Source organism: Dreissena polymorpha, chromosome 6 (assembly GCF_020536995.1).
Source record: "Dreissena polymorpha isolate Duluth1 chromosome 6, UMN_Dpol_1.0, whole genome shotgun sequence".
NCBI classification, from domain to species: domain Eukaryota; kingdom Metazoa; phylum Mollusca; class Bivalvia; order Myida; family Dreissenidae; genus Dreissena; species Dreissena polymorpha.
This window is the reverse complement of record NC_068360.1, coordinates 104,830,293-104,851,751: the sequence shown is the minus strand read 5'-3', so window position 1 is coordinate 104,851,751 and position 21,459 is coordinate 104,830,293. Positions and strand designations below refer to the sequence as shown.

At 36.5% G+C, this 21,459-nt stretch overlaps 1 protein-coding gene across 1 annotated transcript; it reads left to right on the top strand.

The window, feature by feature from the left end:
* Positions 1-677: 677 nt before the first annotated feature.
* LOC127835971 (regulator of microtubule dynamics protein 1-like) lies at positions 678-21,308 on the top strand. Its single transcript, XM_052362388.1, has 8 exons — positions 678-825; positions 3,834-3,955; positions 8,227-8,385; positions 10,106-10,161; positions 15,995-16,082; positions 16,495-16,525; positions 17,211-17,350; positions 21,057-21,308. Exons 1-8 carry the CDS (start codon positions 678-680, stop codon positions 21,306-21,308), a joined length of 996 nt encoding a protein of 331 aa, XP_052218348.1.
* Positions 21,309-21,459: the final 151 nt, after the last annotated feature.

Below are 21,459 nucleotides of genomic sequence, written 5' to 3'. Positions count from 1 at the left end.
CAGTGCCAATTTTGTGGACACTAATGAGCAACACAAAGAAGAAAAGTGATGGAGGATTAATGCAGATGCTAAAGATAAAGCAAGTATTCGGAGAAAGTTGGCAGAATGTATTGATCCGTGGGATCCAAGCAAGCATCCACACAGTCTAGTGAACATTTTGACTGGAACAATAGCATCACCGTCTGCTGATTTTGATCCCGCAATATATATTGGTAAAGCCCAAATGATTGAATTCAAAAACTCATGGCCGGACAATTTCAATGGGTCAATATCTAAAAAGATTGAGACCCAGGTTGTGTCTCGAAAGCACATTAGGGTTGCAGACACCAAAGTGTATGACATCAACCTGATTTATTCAGGAGTGATTGGCTTACAAGCTAGTTCAAGGGAAATTGACATTAAAGATATACTAAACCATGAATCGGCTCCAGTACCTACTGCTATGTTTACTCAGAATAGGAAAAACCAAATCTATGCTAAAGAATCAATTAAAAGTAGAAGTGTCTGAGCGGCACATTGAAAGCAAGATCACATGTTCAGTAATTGATGGATCTGCTGTCCTGTATATCAGTCACTGGCCGTTCGACGGAAAAATACGTGACTATATTGACAACTTTAAATCTTATATAAGACAAATTCTGAATAAATATGATGTCTACTTAGTGTTTTACCGATACATGGAGTTCAGCACCAAGAGTGTGGCGAGGTCAGGGAGACAATCTAATGCCTCAAGGGTTTTCAAACTAATGGATGACATGGCATTACCAACACAGAAGGTTATGATAGGTGTCACTGAGAACAAACAACAGCTGATCCCTCTGATCTGTAAAGCTTTTTGCACAGACAAAGAATTTCACCACCTGTGCACTCAAACACACACATTAGTCGTTACAGGAGATCATGATACGCCCACTGAAATATATAAAGGTGTCATAATGATCTGAATTCTGAAAACAACAACGAAGAAGCTTACAGTATTATGATAAGGCAAATGATTGATGCTGTAGAAGCAGAACACACTGGCATTTCTGTGGTAGCTGCTGAGACAGACGTGTTTGTTTTGTTGTTACATGACTATGTTGTTCTTAAACTGTCATTATTGGTCATCATGAAATAATCGGTGAAAGAAAGAGCAGTTATAGACAATCGCAAAACTGCCCAAAAGCATATAAATATTGCGACCGACTTCTGTCTGCTTACACTATATCTGGATGCAACAGTGTGGCTGGATATTTTGGTATCGGTAAGGGTACAGTAATTAAGATGCTAAACACAGGCAAGTCCATCAGACTGTAAGGCGAGATGACGGCTTGTATGAAAAAAGTTGTGAAGGAAGCGAGTAAATTTGTCTCAGCATGCTATGGAAATCCTGATACAGAGCAAATGTCTATTACGAGACGAATCCTTTGGTCAGCCAGGGTAGGCAAGTCGGGTAAGGCTATGCCATTGCTAGCAAGCTTGCTTGTCGCAAACCACGGAAGCATTCTATGAAAATGTGAAACATGCTCACATTCAGGCGTGTATTTGGAAACACGCATCAGATGCATACCCACCAGATCTGGATCCATGTGATTATGGTTGGCGAAAGGACGAGGTGTCAAACACACTTTTACCCTTTACAATAGCATCAAATGTTGCTTTAGCTCCACTCAATGATCAAATGTGGGTGTACAAGCGATAGCCAATGTTCAACACTTCAGTGCTCACGTAATCAAGCGCGACTACCATTTACTATCTTCTGCGCTTGTCAAAGGTTCAAGTTGATGTAACACAATGTAACAATGAGCAGAAAAAGCACGCCCGTTAGATAACTTACTGTGTTGATTATAAAGGAAAGATGTATTATGTTATTGTTGGTTTGAAAAACAAACATGGGAACTGAACTAATATTTACATTAGAACATAACGTTAGTTAGACGACAACTCACAACATGAGCTAAACTAGTATACATACTACTTTATGCCATGATGTTTGAAAAATGTGCCTAGATCATGACTTTGACGAACAAAGGTTGAATAATACATATTATGGTGTTTCAATTGAAACATAACGTGCTTGTTAACATTTATGAGAACGGTGTTTTTTCATCACACACACCATAACTTTTACAAAATTGCTGCTTCTGTACACAAAGATAATATAACTTTTCTCCAATGGTCAGGAGTAGGCCAATATGTTCTTGTTATATTATACTCTACATATGTTTAATTAAAATTCATTTATTGAACCATTATTAAACATTAAATTGCTACCAAATTGTATTATTTTTCAATATTCATTATTCTTATGAGAAAAATTGAATATCTAGATCTTCAATACATTTTATCTTGGTTAAAGGAGCAATTTTTGAGCTGCCATCTTGCTTCTGGCAGCCATTTTCGATGTCATTTCCATTTTAGTTTATATAACACACGTTTTCACTTCATTATTCATATTTAACATGTAAAACAATATAACAATTACATTATAATACATAAAATAATGCATATTTATATTTTTAAACAAAAAAGACTGAAAATTGCCGCCATCTTAGACGCCATCTTGAATTTCTCAAAACCCTCAAAGATACCAGCCCGGCATCATTAAGATTCTTCATCAGTAACATGTCCCCTGAAAAACACACTTTAACATTTACTATACACCTCAATGTCGGATTAAGTGAAAAATGACCACTTTTCTGCCGGACTAAAACTGCAGTTTAAAGTCTTAAACTGCGGTTCAAAGTCTTAAACTGGGGTTAAGACGCGCTGAATGCACATTAATTATTTAACAGTTAACTATAGGGTTAAGAGACTTTGAACCCGAGTTCAAAGTTCCGTTTGCACATTTATTCCTTAAACCCGAGTTCAAGAGTTTGAACCGCGGTTCAAAGTGTGTCTAAAGATAGATACAAATCTCTTATCTAAGTAATTCAGAGACAACCAATCAGCGGAGCTTAATCCACAATTAGAAGGCAAATGTCAAGATTTCATTGGTCGTTTCTTAACTATATAGTTAAGAGACTTTGAACCGCGGTTCAAAGTCTTGAACCCGAGTTTAAGGAATTAATGTGCAAACGGCACTTTGAACCCGGGTTCAAAGTATCTTAACTATATAGTTAACTGTTAAACCGTGGTTTAAGGAATTAATGTGCATTTCGCTTGCCATAGTCCCAGATTAGATTGTGCAGTCCACACAGGCTAATCAGGAATACAATTACCGCTGTTATGGTATTTTTGTTTAAAGGGATCTTTTCACGGTTTGGTAAATTGACAAAATTGAAAAAAGTTGTTTCAGATTCGCAAATTTTTGGTTTAGTTATGATATTTGTGAGGAAACAGTATTACTGAGCATTTGCCATGGTCTAATATAGCCATTATATGCATCTTTTGACGATATAAAAACCTAAAAATTATAAAGCGTTGCAACGCGAAACGATTGAATAATTTGGAGAGTTCTGTTGTTGTCGTGTAAATTTGTGAAACTACGAAGACTGCTTATATAATGTATAAAATACGGATCCTAAGCATGCTTGGAAGAATAGCTCAGTTGGCCTATGCGTTTTTACTTCAGGATGCCGGGGGTCACTGGTTCGAGCCCTGCTGCGGGCTACTTTTTTCCCTTTTTAAATTTTATTTTTGATTTTTTACTGGAGCTTTTAAAATTTAATGTTTACATTTATCAATATAAAGCATTTAATGGCAAACTTCAAAACATGCCAAAATCTGTGAAAAGGCCCCTTTAAAGGTGGGGAATGTGTAGTCCCTGATAAGCCTTTAACGACACTTTACGCTCATGCATTAAGCCCAGGGCTCATATGTCAGTGTCTTTAAGGTTAAACACTTTTTTTCAGGTGGCATTAAAAAAAGCAAGACATCTGAAAAAGATGCCCATACAATACTATTAGAGACTGCTGATAGGTTATATTATGAAGACAAAAAAGAGGAACTTTACAAACTGCTAGAAAAACATAAGGTATATTATAAACAAGTTACCTTCCTTAAACCGTTTCAAATACAATATTTTATTGTTAAAACAGTCTGCAAAACTAACTTTTCGTATTCATATCCATTGGGGCGATCAAACCTTCCTCATGTCATAGCATGACGCAATTTTCTATAGCCAAAGAGATTAATACTTATTTAAAAATTACATTTAAATGAAAGTATAAAAATATCCTAATACATGTATAACAATTAGAGGTTTTAGTTTTTATGCTCCTCCAAATTTTTTTGGGGGAGCATAATTATAGTCGCCGCTTCGTCTGTCCGTGTGTGTGTCCGTCCGTGCACAATTTTTGTCCGGGCTATTTCTCAGCAATTAATGACCGGAATTCAATTAAACTTTATGGGAAGCTTCACTACCAAGAGGAGATGTGCATATTATCAGCTGGTTCTGGTCGGATGATTTTTCACAGAGTTATGGCCCTTTGAAATTTATAATAAATAAATAAATTTGAAATAATCTATAAACTGTACATATAGTGCAATTCTTGTTCCCCCAACTACTGACTGGAATTCAATGAAGCTTTATGTGAAGCATAACTACCTTGAGGAGATGCGCATGTTATTTGTGGGTTCTGGTTAGATGATTTATTTAGAGAGTTATGGCCCTTTGAAATTTTTAAGTTGCTAAACCATCCATCGTATTATTTTGTCCAAAGTTATGCCCCTCAAGACGTTTCCTTTTATCTGAATATATAGTGCAATATTGTGACTAAATAAAACTTTGGGGAGCATCACCCGTCTCTGACAGTTTCTTGTTTTTAAAGAAGTAATTAAAATGTTCACTGTTACTTCAATTTCATCATTGATATTCTTATTTATTTGCAGAAGTAAATTAATCACACTGTATTTTTATGTACCTAGAATGGTTGCATACAGCATTTGGACTGTCGTCAGTCTGCCCTTCTTTCCGTCCGCCCTTCTGTTTCCAGAGTGTTTTTTTTACTGCTTCAAGATAATGTACCTGATATTTTGTGTGTGAGTCTACAAGTATGACTAACAAATCATTTTCGTTACGGTCCATTAATTTTTGGCGAAGTCACAGGCGTTGACTAAGACATTTTATCTAGAATAACACTTTTCTGGACTTTTTTCCTAAACGCTTTCAGATATTTGTCTGATTGTTGGGGTGTGAGTCTACCTGCATGACTAACAATTCAAATTTGAATATCATTCCGGTCCATCATTTTTGCCGAAGTTACTGTTTTTTACTAGTATTTTTCCTAAAAATACCGGTAATATGAACAGTTTTCTGGACATGATTTCAAGATTAAGTTTTCCTTCCTGTCCATTTTTTTTATGAAGTTATGGGCCTTGGACTTAACACTGATTTTATGCTCCCCCAAAGTTTATTTTGGAGGGAGCATATAGTCGCCGCTTCGTCTGTCCGTGTGTGTGTCAGTCTGTCTGTCTGTCTGTCCGTCCGTGCAAAATTTTTGTCCGGGCTATTTCTCAGCAACTAATGACCGGAATCCAATGAAACTTTATGGGAAGCTTCACTACCAAGAGGAGATGTGCAATTATCAGCGGGTTCTGGTCGGATGATTTTTCACAGAGTTATGGCCCTTTGAAATTTTCCATTAACTGTACATATAGTGCAATTCTTGTCCGGGCGATTTCTCGGCAACTAATGACCGGAATTCAATGAAACTTTGTGGGAATCTTCACTACCAAGAGGAGATGTGCATATTATCAGCGGGTTCTGGTCGGATGATTTTTCACAGAGTAATGGCTCTTTGAAATTTTCTATAAAAAAATTTATTGTCCCCCAACTACTGTGCCCTCAAGACGTTTCCTTTTATCTGAATATATAGTGCAATATTGTGACAAAAAAAAACTTTGGGGAGCATCACCCGTCTCCGACGGTTTCTTGTCTAAATAAGTGTATGTGGGGCTTCAAAGTGCAGTAGGGGGCAATCTGTTTCGCACACATAGTTATTTTTAATCCAAATTTCATTGGTTTTAATATTTTGTTCTTAAACTTGCAAAAAAACTGCAACAGCAAAACTTAGGACAAAACCAAACATTTTACAAATAATTTTCACATTCATAGGTGTTCAATGAAGACAATATTAAAATATCTGTTGAGTTATTTTATACTTTGAACGTAAATTAGTATTTTTTCAAGTAGCTTAAAATAAACAAGGGCTGTTTGTAAAATATGCATGCCCCCCATATGGGCTGTCAGTTGTAGTGGCAGTCATTGTGTGAATACGGTTTTTGTCACTGGGACCTTGACCTTTGACCTAGTGACCTGTAAATCAATAGGGGTCATCTGCCAGTGATGATCAATGTACCTATGAAGTTTCATGCTCCTAGGCCTAATTATTCTTGAGTTATCATCAGGAAACCATTTTACTGTTTTGAGTCACTGTGACCTTTACCTTTGACCTAGTGACCTGAAAATCAATAGGGGTCATCTGCCAGTCATTATCAATGTACCTATGAAGTTTCATGATTCTAGGCGTAAGCATTCTTGAGTTATCATCACAAAAACTATTTTACTGTTTCAAGTCACTGTGACCTTGACCTTTGACCTAGTGACCTGAAAATCAATAGGGGTCATCTGCCAGTCATTATCAATGTACCTATGAAGTTTCATGATCCTAGGCGTAAGCATTCTTTAGTTATCATCCCGAAACTATTTTACTGTTTCAAGTCACTGTGACCTTGACCTTTGACCTAGTGACCCGAAAATCAATAGGGGTCATCTGCCAGTAATGATCAATGTTCCTTTGAAGTTTCATGATCCTAGGCGTAAGCATTCTTGAGTTATCATCTGCAAACCATTTTACTGTTTCGAGTCACTATGAGCTTGACCTTTGAACTAGTGACCTGAAAATCAATAGGGGTCATCTGCCAATCATGATCAATGTACCTATGAACTTTCATGATCCTAGGCGTAAGCATTCTTGAGTTATCATCCGGAAACCATTTTACTGTTTCAAGTCACTGTGACCTTAACCTTTGACCTAGTGACCTGAAAATCAATAGGGGTCATCGGCCAGTCATGATCAATGTACCTATGAAGTTTCATAATTCTAGGCGTAAGCATTCTTGAGTTATCATCCAGAAACCATTTTACTATTTGAAGTCACTGTGACCTTGACCTTTGACCTAGTGACCTGAAAATCAATAGGAGTCATCTGCCAGTCATGATCAATCTACCTATAAAGTTTCATGATCCTAGGCCTAAGCATTCTTGAGTTATCATCTGGAAACCATTTTACTATTTTGAGTCACTGTGACCTTGACCTTTGATCTAGTGACCTGAAAATCAATAGGGGTCATCTGCCAGTCATGATCAATGTACCTATGAAGTTTCATGATCCTAGTCCTAAGCGTTCTTGAGTTATCATCCGGAAACCATCCGACTGACAGACCGACATGAGCAAAACAATATACCCCCTCTTCTTCGAAGGGGGGCATAAATATTATTGTAAGAAGAAAGGTTAGTTCTATTTAAGAACATGCGAGAAAAGGAGAAAATATAAGCAAATAACTTTATTTTAGGGAAGCCCATACAAATTAGACTAAAAGTATACAAACTTCCTGTTCATATTTCACCTAGTTACCTAACAGATGCATCTCTTGAATTGTTACAATGTTTTTTTTATTTATTGTACCAAAATAGCTGACAGAGTTCTTAGAACATTTTTACTTATTTAACCTTCACAAACCAACACAAAACACTATTTCTCAACAGCTGGTTTATAAGGACTGGTTGCTTTTGTAACAGTCTTATAATATTTAATTCAAAGTATATCAGGTGATCAATATCACCCTTGTTTTATTACCTTTACTGAGATTTATCGCAATGGCGATCTAGCCATGAGATAATGTTGCAGACCACTAATAAATATGATGGTGTCATTTATAAAATAGAACACTAAGGGATATCAAACAAATTATTGGCAATACGTTGGCAAACATTTATTGGCAACTTTTCCAGTCACATTTCATTTCATTATGTAATTACAGCAAAAAGAAACAAAATATTTAATAAAATATCAAGTGAGGCTTAAAATAAAATAACTGGGAGCATGATCTTTAGAGTTTGAAGTGTTCTTCATGACCTCATTAGCACTTGAACTTGATATTCGTAAAATATTACTTTGCCTTTTTTCTTGCTTTTCATGTATAAATTTTATAAACACCCACTGACCCGATATAAAAATATATCAGGCAGCATTTTGCTTTTCAATGTCAGCGTAGTTTATATGACAAAGTGTAATACCCCAGGATGAAAACGATGATGAGATTCTGTGGCGACTAGCGAGGGCAGCTGTAGATAAAGGAAAGAACACCAACAAGGAGGTGCAGAAACCAAGCTGTTACGAAGGGCTCAAGTACATCAAGAGGGCCCTATCAATAAACCAGAATAACTGGGCTGTACATAAGGTAAAGCAGGGCTCTTTTTAATGCCATAGCTGTTGCCAAGTCCCTTCTGATAATTTCTTGATGTGATGTTGTGAATAACTTTGCCAATGATATCCATGTCAGTGTGTTGAAAATACATATGAGCCATGCTCTGTGAAAATGGGGTTTAATGCACGTACCAAAAGTGTCGTCCCAGATTAGATTGTGCAGTCTGCAAAGGCTAATCAGGGACAACACTTTCCGCCTAAATGGATTTTTTGTAAAAGAGACTAACTGCAAACCAAATATACCATATAAGTGGGAAAATCGTCCCTGATTAGCCTGTGTGGACTGCACAGGCTAATCTGGGATGACACTTTATGCACATGCATTAAACCCCTTTTTCACAGAGCATGGCTCATACCTTTTTCTTGTCATGCCTGTTGATGGCTATACTTTCTTAAATATGATACTTTTAATAGTGGTCGCATGCCTAAAATATTTACATGCAGTGCTTTTTAGATAGTTCACATATACCAGGACTTGATAAATCTAAGTTCAAAGTAACAATATATTGATTAAAATAAAAATATAGAGACCTTAACAATAACTAAAATAGAAATGCTATCAACTATAGCTTTTTCTATGAGCAATGTTTGATATACATCTTGAAGGCTTTGTTAACAGTTAATAAACTTTTAATGTTTCCAGATTTAAATGTGAACAAGTTTGTTTTTTTATGCTATAAACATTTGTATCAGCTTCTCTAGTGTCATTTTCAACCATTTTTGCATGTTTTATTTCGCAGGCTCATCAGGGACGACACTTTCCTTTTTTATGATATTTTCTGTTTAAAGAAAGTCTCTTCTTAGCAAAAATCGGGTTTAGGCGGAAAGTGTAGACCCTGATTAGCCTGTGCACACTGCACAGGCTTATCTGGGACGACACTTAAAGCACATGTATTAAACCCCTTTTTCACAGAGCAAGGCCCATATGCAAACTGCCATGTCCATTTGGTACTTACAATGTTAAATTGCATGTCAATTTAATTTCATCCATTCATGAGCCCTGGAATCATGACTGACCACACCCAGGTGGCCAAATAGTATAACAAAATATAAAAAATTAATAAATCATCGTCTGATACCACAACGCTTAAATATTTAATATTGGATGTGTTACATTTTATCGTGGTTCTTTACAGGCTTTGCTCTAATTTGTTCAAATAATACCCTAGGGTAAAATCTAATCACACTTTTGGGCCCAATTTTTACACCTTGCTACATGAGTCGTGGAGATGTGTCACTTGTGGCAATAATATTTTTTTTCCTGATAGGAAAAAGCTTTTTTGTATAATGTTTATTTAACGTAACTATGTTGTGCATACACTAATGTGGGTAATACAAGAGGTGTTAATCGCCCACTTATAGGTTAATATTTTTTACATCAATGGTTAAAAGGTATCTAATAATCTTACATGTGGAAACATATTTATTTTTCTCCACATACATTTTTTAAGGGTTATCATATCAGTTTTCAAAAAAAGGTTCAACATTGCTTATAAAAAAGCTTGCAACATGGTGTATGCCTTGTGAGAGGCAAGAACTGCAATCCATAACAATTCTGGGAGCATTTGCATGAGCTTTCCCAACACAACAAGTGCTGTTTATTCCCAGTATTTGCACTGTTTGGTCTCTTCAAGGCTTTTGATAAAGTGGAATTGAACTACATTGGTTTAAACAAAGTACTTTGTTGATTTCAGAGTGCTGTAATGCTGAACCCCAATGATGCCTTCTCTTTTCACTCCCTAGGCTGCTGGTAGGTCTTGCTTAAAATAATAATTACATAGACTATAAGTTGGTCTTGCTAAAATACATTATTACATAGACTATATGTCGGTCTTGCCTTAAATACAATATTACATAGACTATAAGTTGATCTTGCCTAAAATACAATATTATCTAGACTATAAGTAAGTCTTGCCTAAAATAAAATATGACATAGATTATAAGGCAGTCTTGCCTAAAATACAATGTTACATAGACTATAAGTCAGTCTTGCCTTTAATACAATATTATAAGACTATTAGTCGATCTTGCCTAAAATGCTTTATTACCTAGACTAATAAGTTGGTATTGCCTTAAATACAATATATTACGTAGAGAATAACTCAGTCTTGCCTAAAGTACAATATTACGTAGACTATACATCGGTCTTGCCTAAAATAAATATTACCTAGACTACAAGTCGGTCTTGCCTAAAATACAATATTATGTAGACGATAAGTTGGTCTTGCATTAAATGAATATTGACTATTTGTCGATCTTGTCTAAAATGCTTTATTACCTAGACTAATAAGTTGGTCTTGCCTTAAATACAATATTACATAGACTGTAAGTTGGTCTTGCCTAAAATACAATTTTTCCTAGACTGCTTGTTGGTATTGCCTTAAATACAATATTTGCTAGACATCTAGAAGGTCTTGCCTAAAATACAATGTTTTCTAGACTACTTGTAGGGCTTGCATAAAATACAATATTTCCTAGACTTCTAGTTGGTCTTGCCTTACAAAACATTATTCTTAGGTTATGTGTTGGTCTTTTCCATTATAAAATATTCCCTAGACTTTAAGTAGGTCTTGCCTGAAATAAATATTTCCTAGACTACTTGTTGGTCTTGTCTTAAAATCAATATTTCCTCTACTACTAGTATGTTATGCCTACTGTACAAATTACCAAAACTATTAATAGGTATTGCTTAAAATACAACTTTTCCTAGACTACTAGGAGGTCTTCTCTAAAGTATAATGTTTCATAGACTACAATACTGTCTTGCCTAAAATATAATGTTTCCTAGACTACTATTATGTCTTGTTTAAAGTACAATATTTCCTAGACTACTATATAAGATCTTGTCTTAAGTACAATATTTCCTAGATTACTATAAGGTCTTGCATAAATTACAATATTACCTAGGCCACTTGAAGGTTTTGCCTAAATACAATATTCCTCAACTATAAGTTTGTCTTGTCCTATTATGTCAAACAGTTGTGCTATCTTGTCAAAATCATGTGCTGACTTGTCGAAATACAGTCCTATTATGTCGAGCAGTCGTGCTATCTTGTCAAAATCATGTGCTGACTTGTCAAAATACAGTCCTATTATGTCGAACAGTCGTGCTTTTTTTGTCAAAATCATGTGCTGACTTGTCAAAATACAGTCCTATTATGTCGAACAGTCGTGCTATCTTGTCAAAATCATGTGCTGACTTGTCAAAATATAGTCCTATTAAGTCGAGCAGTCGTGCTATCTTGTCAAAATCATGTGCTGACTTGTCAAAATACAGTCCTATTATGTCGCACAGTCGTGCTATCTTGTCAAAATCATAAGCTGACTTGTCAAGTTACAGTCCTATTATGTCGAACAGTTGTGCTATCTTGTCAAAATCATGTGCTGACTTGTCAAAATACAGTCTAATTATGTCGACCAGTCATGCTATCTTGTCAAAATCATGTGCATACTTGTCAAAATACAGTCCTATTATGTCGAACAGTCGTGCTGTCTTGTCAAAATCATGTGCTGACTTGTCAAAATACAGTCCTATTATGTCGAACAGTCGTGCTATCTTGTCAAAATCATGTGCTGACTTGTCAAAATACAGTCCTATTATGTCGAACAGTCGTGCTATTATGTCAAAATCATGTGCTTATTTGTCAAAATATAGTCCTATTATGTTGAACAGTCGTGCTATCTTGTCCAGATGTGTATTATTGGCCATGGACCAATTACGAGGTGGAAACTAGAAAGTTTAAATTTTCATCAATTGCATAACATTGCAAAATAACATTACCAACTCTTAAGTTTTAGTTCAGACGTCCATCTTTACATGTACCTCAAATATTGTCAAATTGAAGTTAGAAAGGCAATATCTCTTGAGTTAAACGTCTGCTTACAGGGCTCGAATTACTTTTTTTATCAATTAGCACAAAATTGCGAGTTGTTAAAACTTTAACTCGCATTTTAAGCTCGACTATTATCTCTGAATATATATAGTGGAGCTATCCTACTCACTCCGGCGTCGACGTTCCGTTCCGTGCCGTTAGCGTGCACATGTTAAAGTTTTCATACTACCCCAATTACTTTCATTGTCCCTTTACATATTGCTTTCATATTTTGCATACTTGTTAACCAACATGACCCTAACCTATAAATATAAACAAGAGCAGACAACTCTATCAAGCATTTTGTCATAATTATTGCCCCTTTTCCACTTATAATATGCAGCAAATGTTAAAGTTTGCGTACTACCCCAAATATTTTCAATGTCCCTTTACATATTGCTTTCATATTTTGCATACTTGTTAACCATCATGACCCCAACCTATAAACAAGAGCATACAACTGTATCTAGCATTTTGACATAATTATTGCCCCTTTTATACTTAGAATATGCATATAATTGATATATCTATGTTAAACTTTGCGTGCATTGACATAGTGCTTTCATATTTTGCATACTTGTTTACCATCATGACCCCAACCTATAAACAAGAGCATACAACTGTATCAAGCATTTTGACAGAATTATTGCCCCTTTTATACTTAGAATATGCATATGATATTGATAAATCTATGTTAAACTTTGCGTACTACCCCAAATATTTCCTACATCCTTTGACATATTGCTTCTATAGTTTGCATACTTGTTTACCAACATGAACCAACCTATAAACAAGAGCAGACCACTGTATCAAGCATTTTGACATAATTATGGCCCCTTTTAATTGAACATTTTGCTTAAATTGCCATAACTTCTTTATTCATTATCACATTTTATTATTACTTCGACAAAACAACACTTACCTGAATACCACAATGTATTCCACCCAAACAATACCCTACGCCCATACCCAGAATCCCCCCCAATCTCCCCCCCCCCCCAATTTTTTTTAACTTCATCTTATAAATTACCCCACCCCACATTATACCCCCCCTCTAACCCCCCCAATTTTTTTTAACATCATCTAATAAATTACCCTTCCCCACATTATACCCCCTCTCCCCCCCCCTACTCCACCCCTACCCCCGCAATTTTTTTCCCTTTTTTTATTTTTGAAAACATCGTCTAATAAATGACCACATCCCACATTATACCCCCTCTCACCCCCCCAAAAAAAATAATTATTTTTATTTTTTTCCTTTTTTTATTTTTGAAAGATCGTCTAATAAATGATTGAATATGAACAATTTCCCCATGATGGCTTACGTTATACTGTCAAGCAAGCACTCGAATAGTCGAGCGCGCTGTCCTCTGACAGCTCTTGTTTATTTCCTACTCGCAATACAAGTTTTTTTTAATGCATCCTTCGGTAGATCTTAACTTGAAAAATAAAACCGTGAACTTGTAGTGATACTGTGATAACAGATACACATATATAAAATTGGTAGAACTGAGTATATTTTAACTTAAAAGGTTTAAAAATGCAAGAACAGTGCATATTACACTATTTAATGGTATACTATGATCTAGGTCTTTCTCAGCAAGTCATTCAGCCCTTGTGACACCTTGTCGAGTATTTTTGTTTTTAAATAAAGTTTACACTGATTGCACAGCTCAAAAATGAACTTTCTGATCAACAACCGGACGTTTTAAATTTTTTTCAGCCAATAAAGTACATCTGAAAATCGGTTGGGGTTACATCATGCTTTTTGTTTTTAACACAAAACATATAACAATCTTAGATTGGTAGCTATTTTAAAATTATGACGTTTATCGGATAGTACACATTGCTCTGTGTTGGTTTCAAGTCAGCACATGATTTTGACAAGATAACACGGCTGTTTGACATGATAAGACTGTATTTTGACAAGTCAACACCACATCTGGACAAGATAGCACGACTGTTCGACATAATAGGACTATATTTTGACAAGTCAGCACATGATTTTGATAAGATAGCACGACTGTTCGACATAATAGGACTGTATTTTGACAAGTCAGCACATGATTTTGACAAGATAGCACGACTGTTCGACATAATAGGACTGTATTTTGACAAGTCAGCACATGATTTTGACAAGATAGCACGACTGTTCGACATAATAGGACTGTATTTTGACAAGTTTGCACATGATTTTGACAAGAAAGCAAGACTGTTCGACATAATAGGACTGTATTTTGACAAGTCAGCACATGATTTTGACAAGATAGCACGACTGTTCGACATAATAGGACTGTATTTTGACAAGTCAGCACATGATTTTGACAAGATAACACGACTGTTTGACATGATAAGACTGTATTTTGACAAGTCAGCACATGATTTTGACAAGATAGCACAACTGTTCGACATAATAGGACTGTATTTTGACAAGTCAGCACATGATTTTGACAAGATAGCACGACTGTTCGACATAATAGGACTGTATTTTGACAAGTCAGCACATGATTTTGACAAGATAGCACGACTGTTCGACATAATAGGACTGTATATTGACAAGTCAGCACATGATTTTGACAAGATAACACGACTGTTTGACATGATAAGACTGTATTTTGACAAGTCAACACCACATCTGGACAAGATAGCACGACTGCTCGACATAATAGGACTATATTTTGACAAGTCAGCACATGATTTTGACAAGATACCACGACTGTTCGACATAATAGGCCTGTATTTTGACAAGTCAGCACATGATTTGACAAGATAGCACGACTGTTCGACATAATAGGACTGTATTTTGACAAGTCAGCACATGATTTTGACAAGAAAGCAAGACTGTTCGACATAATAGGACTGTATTTTGACAAGTCAGCACATGATTTTGACAAGATAGCACGACTTTTCGACATAATAGGACTGTATTTTGACAAGTCAGCACATGATTTTGACAAGATAACACGACTGTTTGACATGATAAGACTGTATTTTGACAAGTCAGCACATGATTTTGACAAGATAGCACAACTGTTCGACATAATAGGACTGTATTATGACAAGTCAGCACATGATTTTGACAAGATAGCACGACTGTTCGACATAATAGGACTGTATTTTGACAAGTCAGCACATGATTTTGACAAGATAGCACGACTGTTCGACATAATAGGACTGTATTTTGACAAGTCAGCACATGATTTTGACAAGATAACACGACTGTTTGACATGATAAGACTGTATTTTGACAAGTCAACACCACATCTGGACAAGATAGCACGACTGCTCGACATAATAGGACTATATTTTGACAAGTCAGCACATGATTTTTACAAGATAGCACGACTGTTCGACATAATAGGACTGTATTTTGACAAGTCAGCACATGATTTTGACAAGATAGCACGACTGTTTGACATAATAGGACTGTATTTTGACAAGTCAGCACATGATTTTGACAAGATAGCACGACAGTTCGACATAATAGAACTGTATTTTGACAAGTCAGCACATGATTTTAGCAAGATAGCACGACTGTTTGACATAATAGGACTGTATTTGACAAGTCAGCACATGATTTTGACAAGATAACACGACGGTTTGACATAATACGACACCTTTTTAAGAAGACAGAAAGAAATGTGACAACGTAAGACAGCTATGGCGTTCCATAAAAGTGCATGAGCATATATAATGTTATATGTTTTGCAGGTGTTATGCGATAGCAAACTTAAACTGGTACGAGAGACTGTTTGCAGCAGCGTTTTATACTAATCACCCGACATCAACTTTTGAAGAGGTTAGTTATAATTAGAGCTTGTCTGAGTATTGACGCATACCGCTTAATCTCGCATGTTGTCATTCCATATGACAGACCAACGGATGCGCGATGGGTGGACAGGTGGACGGGACCTTAAGCTTAATTTCGATAGTATGCCTGGACATTATTTTTTTCAAATGGGCGTAAATATATAGGAAATGGAAAGAAGCTCAGTTGGTTGAGTGCTAGACTCCAACTTCTAGGATGTGGGTTCTATTCCTCGCCCAGCCACATAACATGTTTGGATATTTGTAATGAGATCCTTTCTATGGCCATTCTACCCTACCTCTGATTGATGGTTAACACACTGTGATGTGACTAAAATTCTGTTTGAAACAGAGAAAATCTCAAATAACAAACCCAACTAATTTTTTTGCCTTTTTTCTTTCAGGCGTTACATTGGTTTCTGCTGGCAGAAAAAAGTATGTTTTTTTATTTGAGACATAATTTTAATGTTATAAGTATTAATGAAAATACTAATTGTAAACTTTTTAATTATTTTACATTTTAGAAATTTATATTTAATGCCCAAACGGAGTAGAAGGCATTAAGCATTGCACTTGTCTGTCCTTAGGCAATACCGCACGTCCCGAAGTTTTGTTTAGAATTTTTCTAAATGAAAACAATTAACTGAACGAAAAAAAGTCGGTCTTCGAGCTTGCTTTTTAACAGATGACCATATATTTTCCCTCAATGTATTTTAATCCAAACACTAAGATCTGAAAAACGTGAACTGTTTTGCTCATTTGTTGATTGTTCAGTTGACGTTGACTCTATTTGGAGAGCAGGTGTCTGGTTGAAAAACTTCAAACTGAGAAAATGGAATGATTCTTGATGTTATAAGAAACATGTATTCAATCATTAAATTGTCCGATTTTTTTACAGCACATTGGCGAGCAACAATAAGAAAATATATCCCCTGTCTTTTCCTCTATGTAGATGAACTTGAGGATTGCTCTGGAGTAATTCTTTAAATACTAAGCGCTACATACTTCTTAAAAGGACTTGTTTCGCTGATATAAACTAATGATACTTAAAAACACAAATGCTTAAGCTACCGTGTGGATTGGGTTAAAATACACTATGTAAGTATACACAATATTTAAGATTATCCGGACTTCTCCGCCATGAACCTATGTATGCTGAGCATGACGTACTTGCAGCTAGGGGATACCACGTCGGCAATTCATTACTTTCAGCGATGTGTTGAACTGCCAGTACCATATGGCACGCCAGTTGATAAACGGGTGGGTTGAGCTCAATCTCGAGCAGGCTCTATATCCAACTCCCTGTCTCCCTATGTCCGTTTGTACAGACAACCTCCATAAATGTATATTTTTCTAGCTTAAAGACTGGTTTTATATCATATCTGTTTTTAAACATATCGCTACAGATTACAGTGTTCCTGGATAGAGAATTAGATTTTGTTCCCACAAAATCTCACTTATATTTTTTCCTGCGTTAAGACTTCGTTTTAAGAATATGTAAGGTTTTACACGAAACACATAACTTACTTTTTTATACATAACAATTCTTCTTTTTGGAATATCAGTTTGTACAAAAAAGCCCACAATTTACTTTTTGTCATGAACAAAAACTAAATTTTTAGAATGTAAAAGTCTTAACAATTTGTTTTCTTGTATTTGTTTATTATGAGCAAATACAATGTTGATATGAAACTGGTATATACTCGTTTAATGGGAATTCTAGAACGGCTTGAACTATTTTAATGCTGTTAAATTATGTACGTATTATGTAGATTTTCTTAGGGTATCGCATTTTTTTTTGCAAATATTATTTTTAATGTTAACCACACAATTTCATGCAATGCCATTTCCATTTCCAGGTTTACGTCGAAATGAGACTACTTTTCAAGACCATGCAACAATTGGAGCGGAATAAAAAAAAAACATAGATAGACAAGGCAGTTTATAGGTGTTGTTTGTTTCGTATCCTCATGTTATGGTAAGGGAAGGAAAGGTGATCGAAAACGGACGTGTTAACATCGGCTCTGTTAAAATTTAAGTAAAACCATCTTTTCACTTTATTAAATTCACGAGGTACGAAGGAGGTCATGTCAAGCAAGTACAAAGGTAAATATGCTTATTTGTCGAAAGAAAACAGCTGTCAAGTAAGACTAACCAAACGTTGTGCAACTAGCAGTTCGTCTAAAGGTGACTTCGGCGTGCATAAAACAGTGTAAACAAACCGCGAGCAGGTTTCTGACGTGAACATTGGGCACAAATTGACATGCCTGCTTGATATGCTTTCTTTAAACAATTCACTAAATCATTCATTTTAATGTTGGAACGAGAAAGTGACCGCCCTAAAGCAATTCACGATATTACAAAGGCCCGTCTTAAGCTTCTAAAATACCAAAGCATTGACATGTAAGCCCGTCGCTGCGATCAAACTTGATGTTCAGCGGCAAACTGAGTATGCAAGTGGCGACAACAAAGACCCTCTCCGCATCGTCCGCGAGTTCACAAAGAGCAATCTGAGCATGGTCTATGATAGACTTGGATTGTCGAGGCTCTACGGGTAGGCTGGCGTCAAGTGGCCCGCTCCAAAAAAATGTCATGTAGTAGGGCCATTTTAGTTTATATCCACTGACCTGCGTGACATGACGCTTTAAGACACCGATAGAACTGGTATTTATCTCTTAACCGCCGCGCTGGTGATAAATGAGAAAAAAAACCCAGAAAAAACTGTCATCTCAGATTGGAACAAATCGCTTTAAACAAGCGTATGTAATGATCAATGTGTAACAGCGATTCCAGCATGTCCGCTATGTCCCCGCCAGACAGTTTCTTAACACAATAACACTCGATATAAACCACGCCCGGTCACAAACTTCCATTTTGTATGGATAGACGGGGAATGTGGTATCCTGTGAAAGATGTGTCCATATACAGTGTTCCTCCGCGAAAAAGAACAGTGAACATTCTCAACCCTGTGTATCCAATGACCATCCAAATAATTATCATTTTGCGCAACAAACGAAATACTTGAAATCTACGTAAAGATAGCTCTTAACGCAAAATGAGCTTAAAATAGAATATGTTAATTTATCAAATACCATATCCTGTTTCCCGTGTAATATAACCATTACGAATATTTTTAATTTGCACATGTGTAATATACTTTTTAAGCGTATTCATTGGCTTAGTTTTCGTTCGATTGACCAATCTTATTTTGTTATTTTGCTGAAATGACGTTGCAACGTCAAATGACGTCACAAAATGTAAACAACATTCGGGATTTGTCATTATGTTTGCGTAAATATTTATTGTCCCCTACCGGTTTCACCAGAGGGGACTTATGGTTTACGCCCTGTGCGTCTGTCTGTGAGTCTGCCTGTCTGTCTGTCTGTCTGTCAAACTTTTCTGGATCCTGCGATAACTTTAAACGTTCTTCATATATTTTAATGAAGCTTAAAACATGGATATATGGCAATATGGACATTATGCACGTCATTTCATTTTGTTCATATGTCAAAAATTCTGGTTGCTATGGCAACAAATAGACTAGAAATACTGCTGAAAAAGGTGGTTTTCTGGAGCCTGGGATAACTTTAAAAGTTCTTCATATTTTTTTTTATGAGCTTTGAAACATGGATAGATGGCAATATGGACATTATGCACGTCATTTCATTTTGTTCCTACGTCAAAAATTCTGGTTGCTATGGCAACAAATATATATATTTTTTTAATCTGACACTCGTGGAATTTCTGACAATGGTGGAGCCGGTAGGGGACATATATTGCTTGGAAATAGACGTTTAATTTGCTCATTTAAAAGCATGTGATAAAAAATCTGACACTCGTCATTTCATACCATATTTTATTAAACTCGTCCAGGAAATTCGTAAGTAAGCTCGCAAGAGGCTCGCTTACTAACAAAATTCCTTAGCTCGTTTAATAAAATATGGTATGACATGACAACTCGTGCCAGATCCGATATATATGTGGTGTTAAAACAAAATCCAAATACCCGTTATGCATTGACCTTCTTGATATCTTTGACATAATGCGTATCCAAGGAAGCTAAATTGACTTATACGATATTGATTCTGTGCTCAATTTTTAGCGAGGCTGTTTTCGGAGAAAACCCGAGCTATTGTCATAGCCAGCTCGTCGTGTCGTGTCGTGTCGTCCGCCGGCGTCGTGCTAAAACCTTAACATTGGCTCTAAAATCAAAGTGCTTCCACCTACAACTTTGAAACTTCATATGTAGATGCACCTTGATGAGCTCTACACGCCACACTCATTTTTGGGTCACTAGGTCAAAGGTCAAGGTCACTGTGACCTCTAAAAAAATCTGACACGCTTTCGCAGCCGAGCGTGGCACCCGTTATGCGGTGCTCTTGTTAATTTTTCTCTTCACAAAGGCTAGGGAACTTTAACGGAAATCAGGTTAACTGGGTTTCTAAGTGAGTAATCTGAAGAACGACTTAATCACTTTACTAGAATCTTAGTGTGAATGCAATACCGTAGACAAATATTAAACCACCGTTCAGACATAGACTACTACGATCAAAGCGTGGCCGAAAACGTGGCTGATCGTGACAAATCGCAGGAGAAATGTAGTGGAGTCTTCATAAGCGCAGTATGATCGCTGTAGAGTCTTCATGATCGGAGAGCTCAACGCTCTCGCCACGCTTATTTTGAACATGCTCAAAACAAGCGTAGCGGGATCGTGGCAAACAAGAAACAAGAAGAAAAAAAAGAAGAAATGAAGACCATAATTTGCCAAATTGCTCGATTTAGACTCCGATCGGCCTCGATCCGCCCCGATCCAAACCTTTTTCAGATCGTGGCTTGATCGGGATGATCGTCGTAAAGTCGGTGCTCTGTGAGAACGGGGGTTACAACCCAAAGAATCAGAGGTGCAGATAACGGCGAAAAATGCCAACGTGGGTAGCGACCGCCACAACACCAAAGCTGTTTCAAGCATGCTGAATTCCGGAAAGAAGACAAAGCTATCGACGAAAGCGATGATTACCAGGAAGTGCCGGACAATACCGATGATGATATTCCACTTGCAAGACTGGCAGCCATATTCGGCTCGTCTAAAAGCACAGACGACTACACCAGCATCGGCAACAATCTTCAAGTAATCGAGGACATATCCGACAACAACATTTTGCAAGACCCCCCGAGATATGGAAACAAATGTAGAAGATACTGCATCATCGTCAGATGAAGAAGACAACATCGCACTAAACCCACCAACGAAGATGTCCGCGAAGTCACCAATGGAAGTGATAAATGTTATCCAGAAATTTCACAAGAGTCCGAAGACTCACAGAATGTACAAAGTCAACTGGATGGAATAACAATCGTATCACGACGAC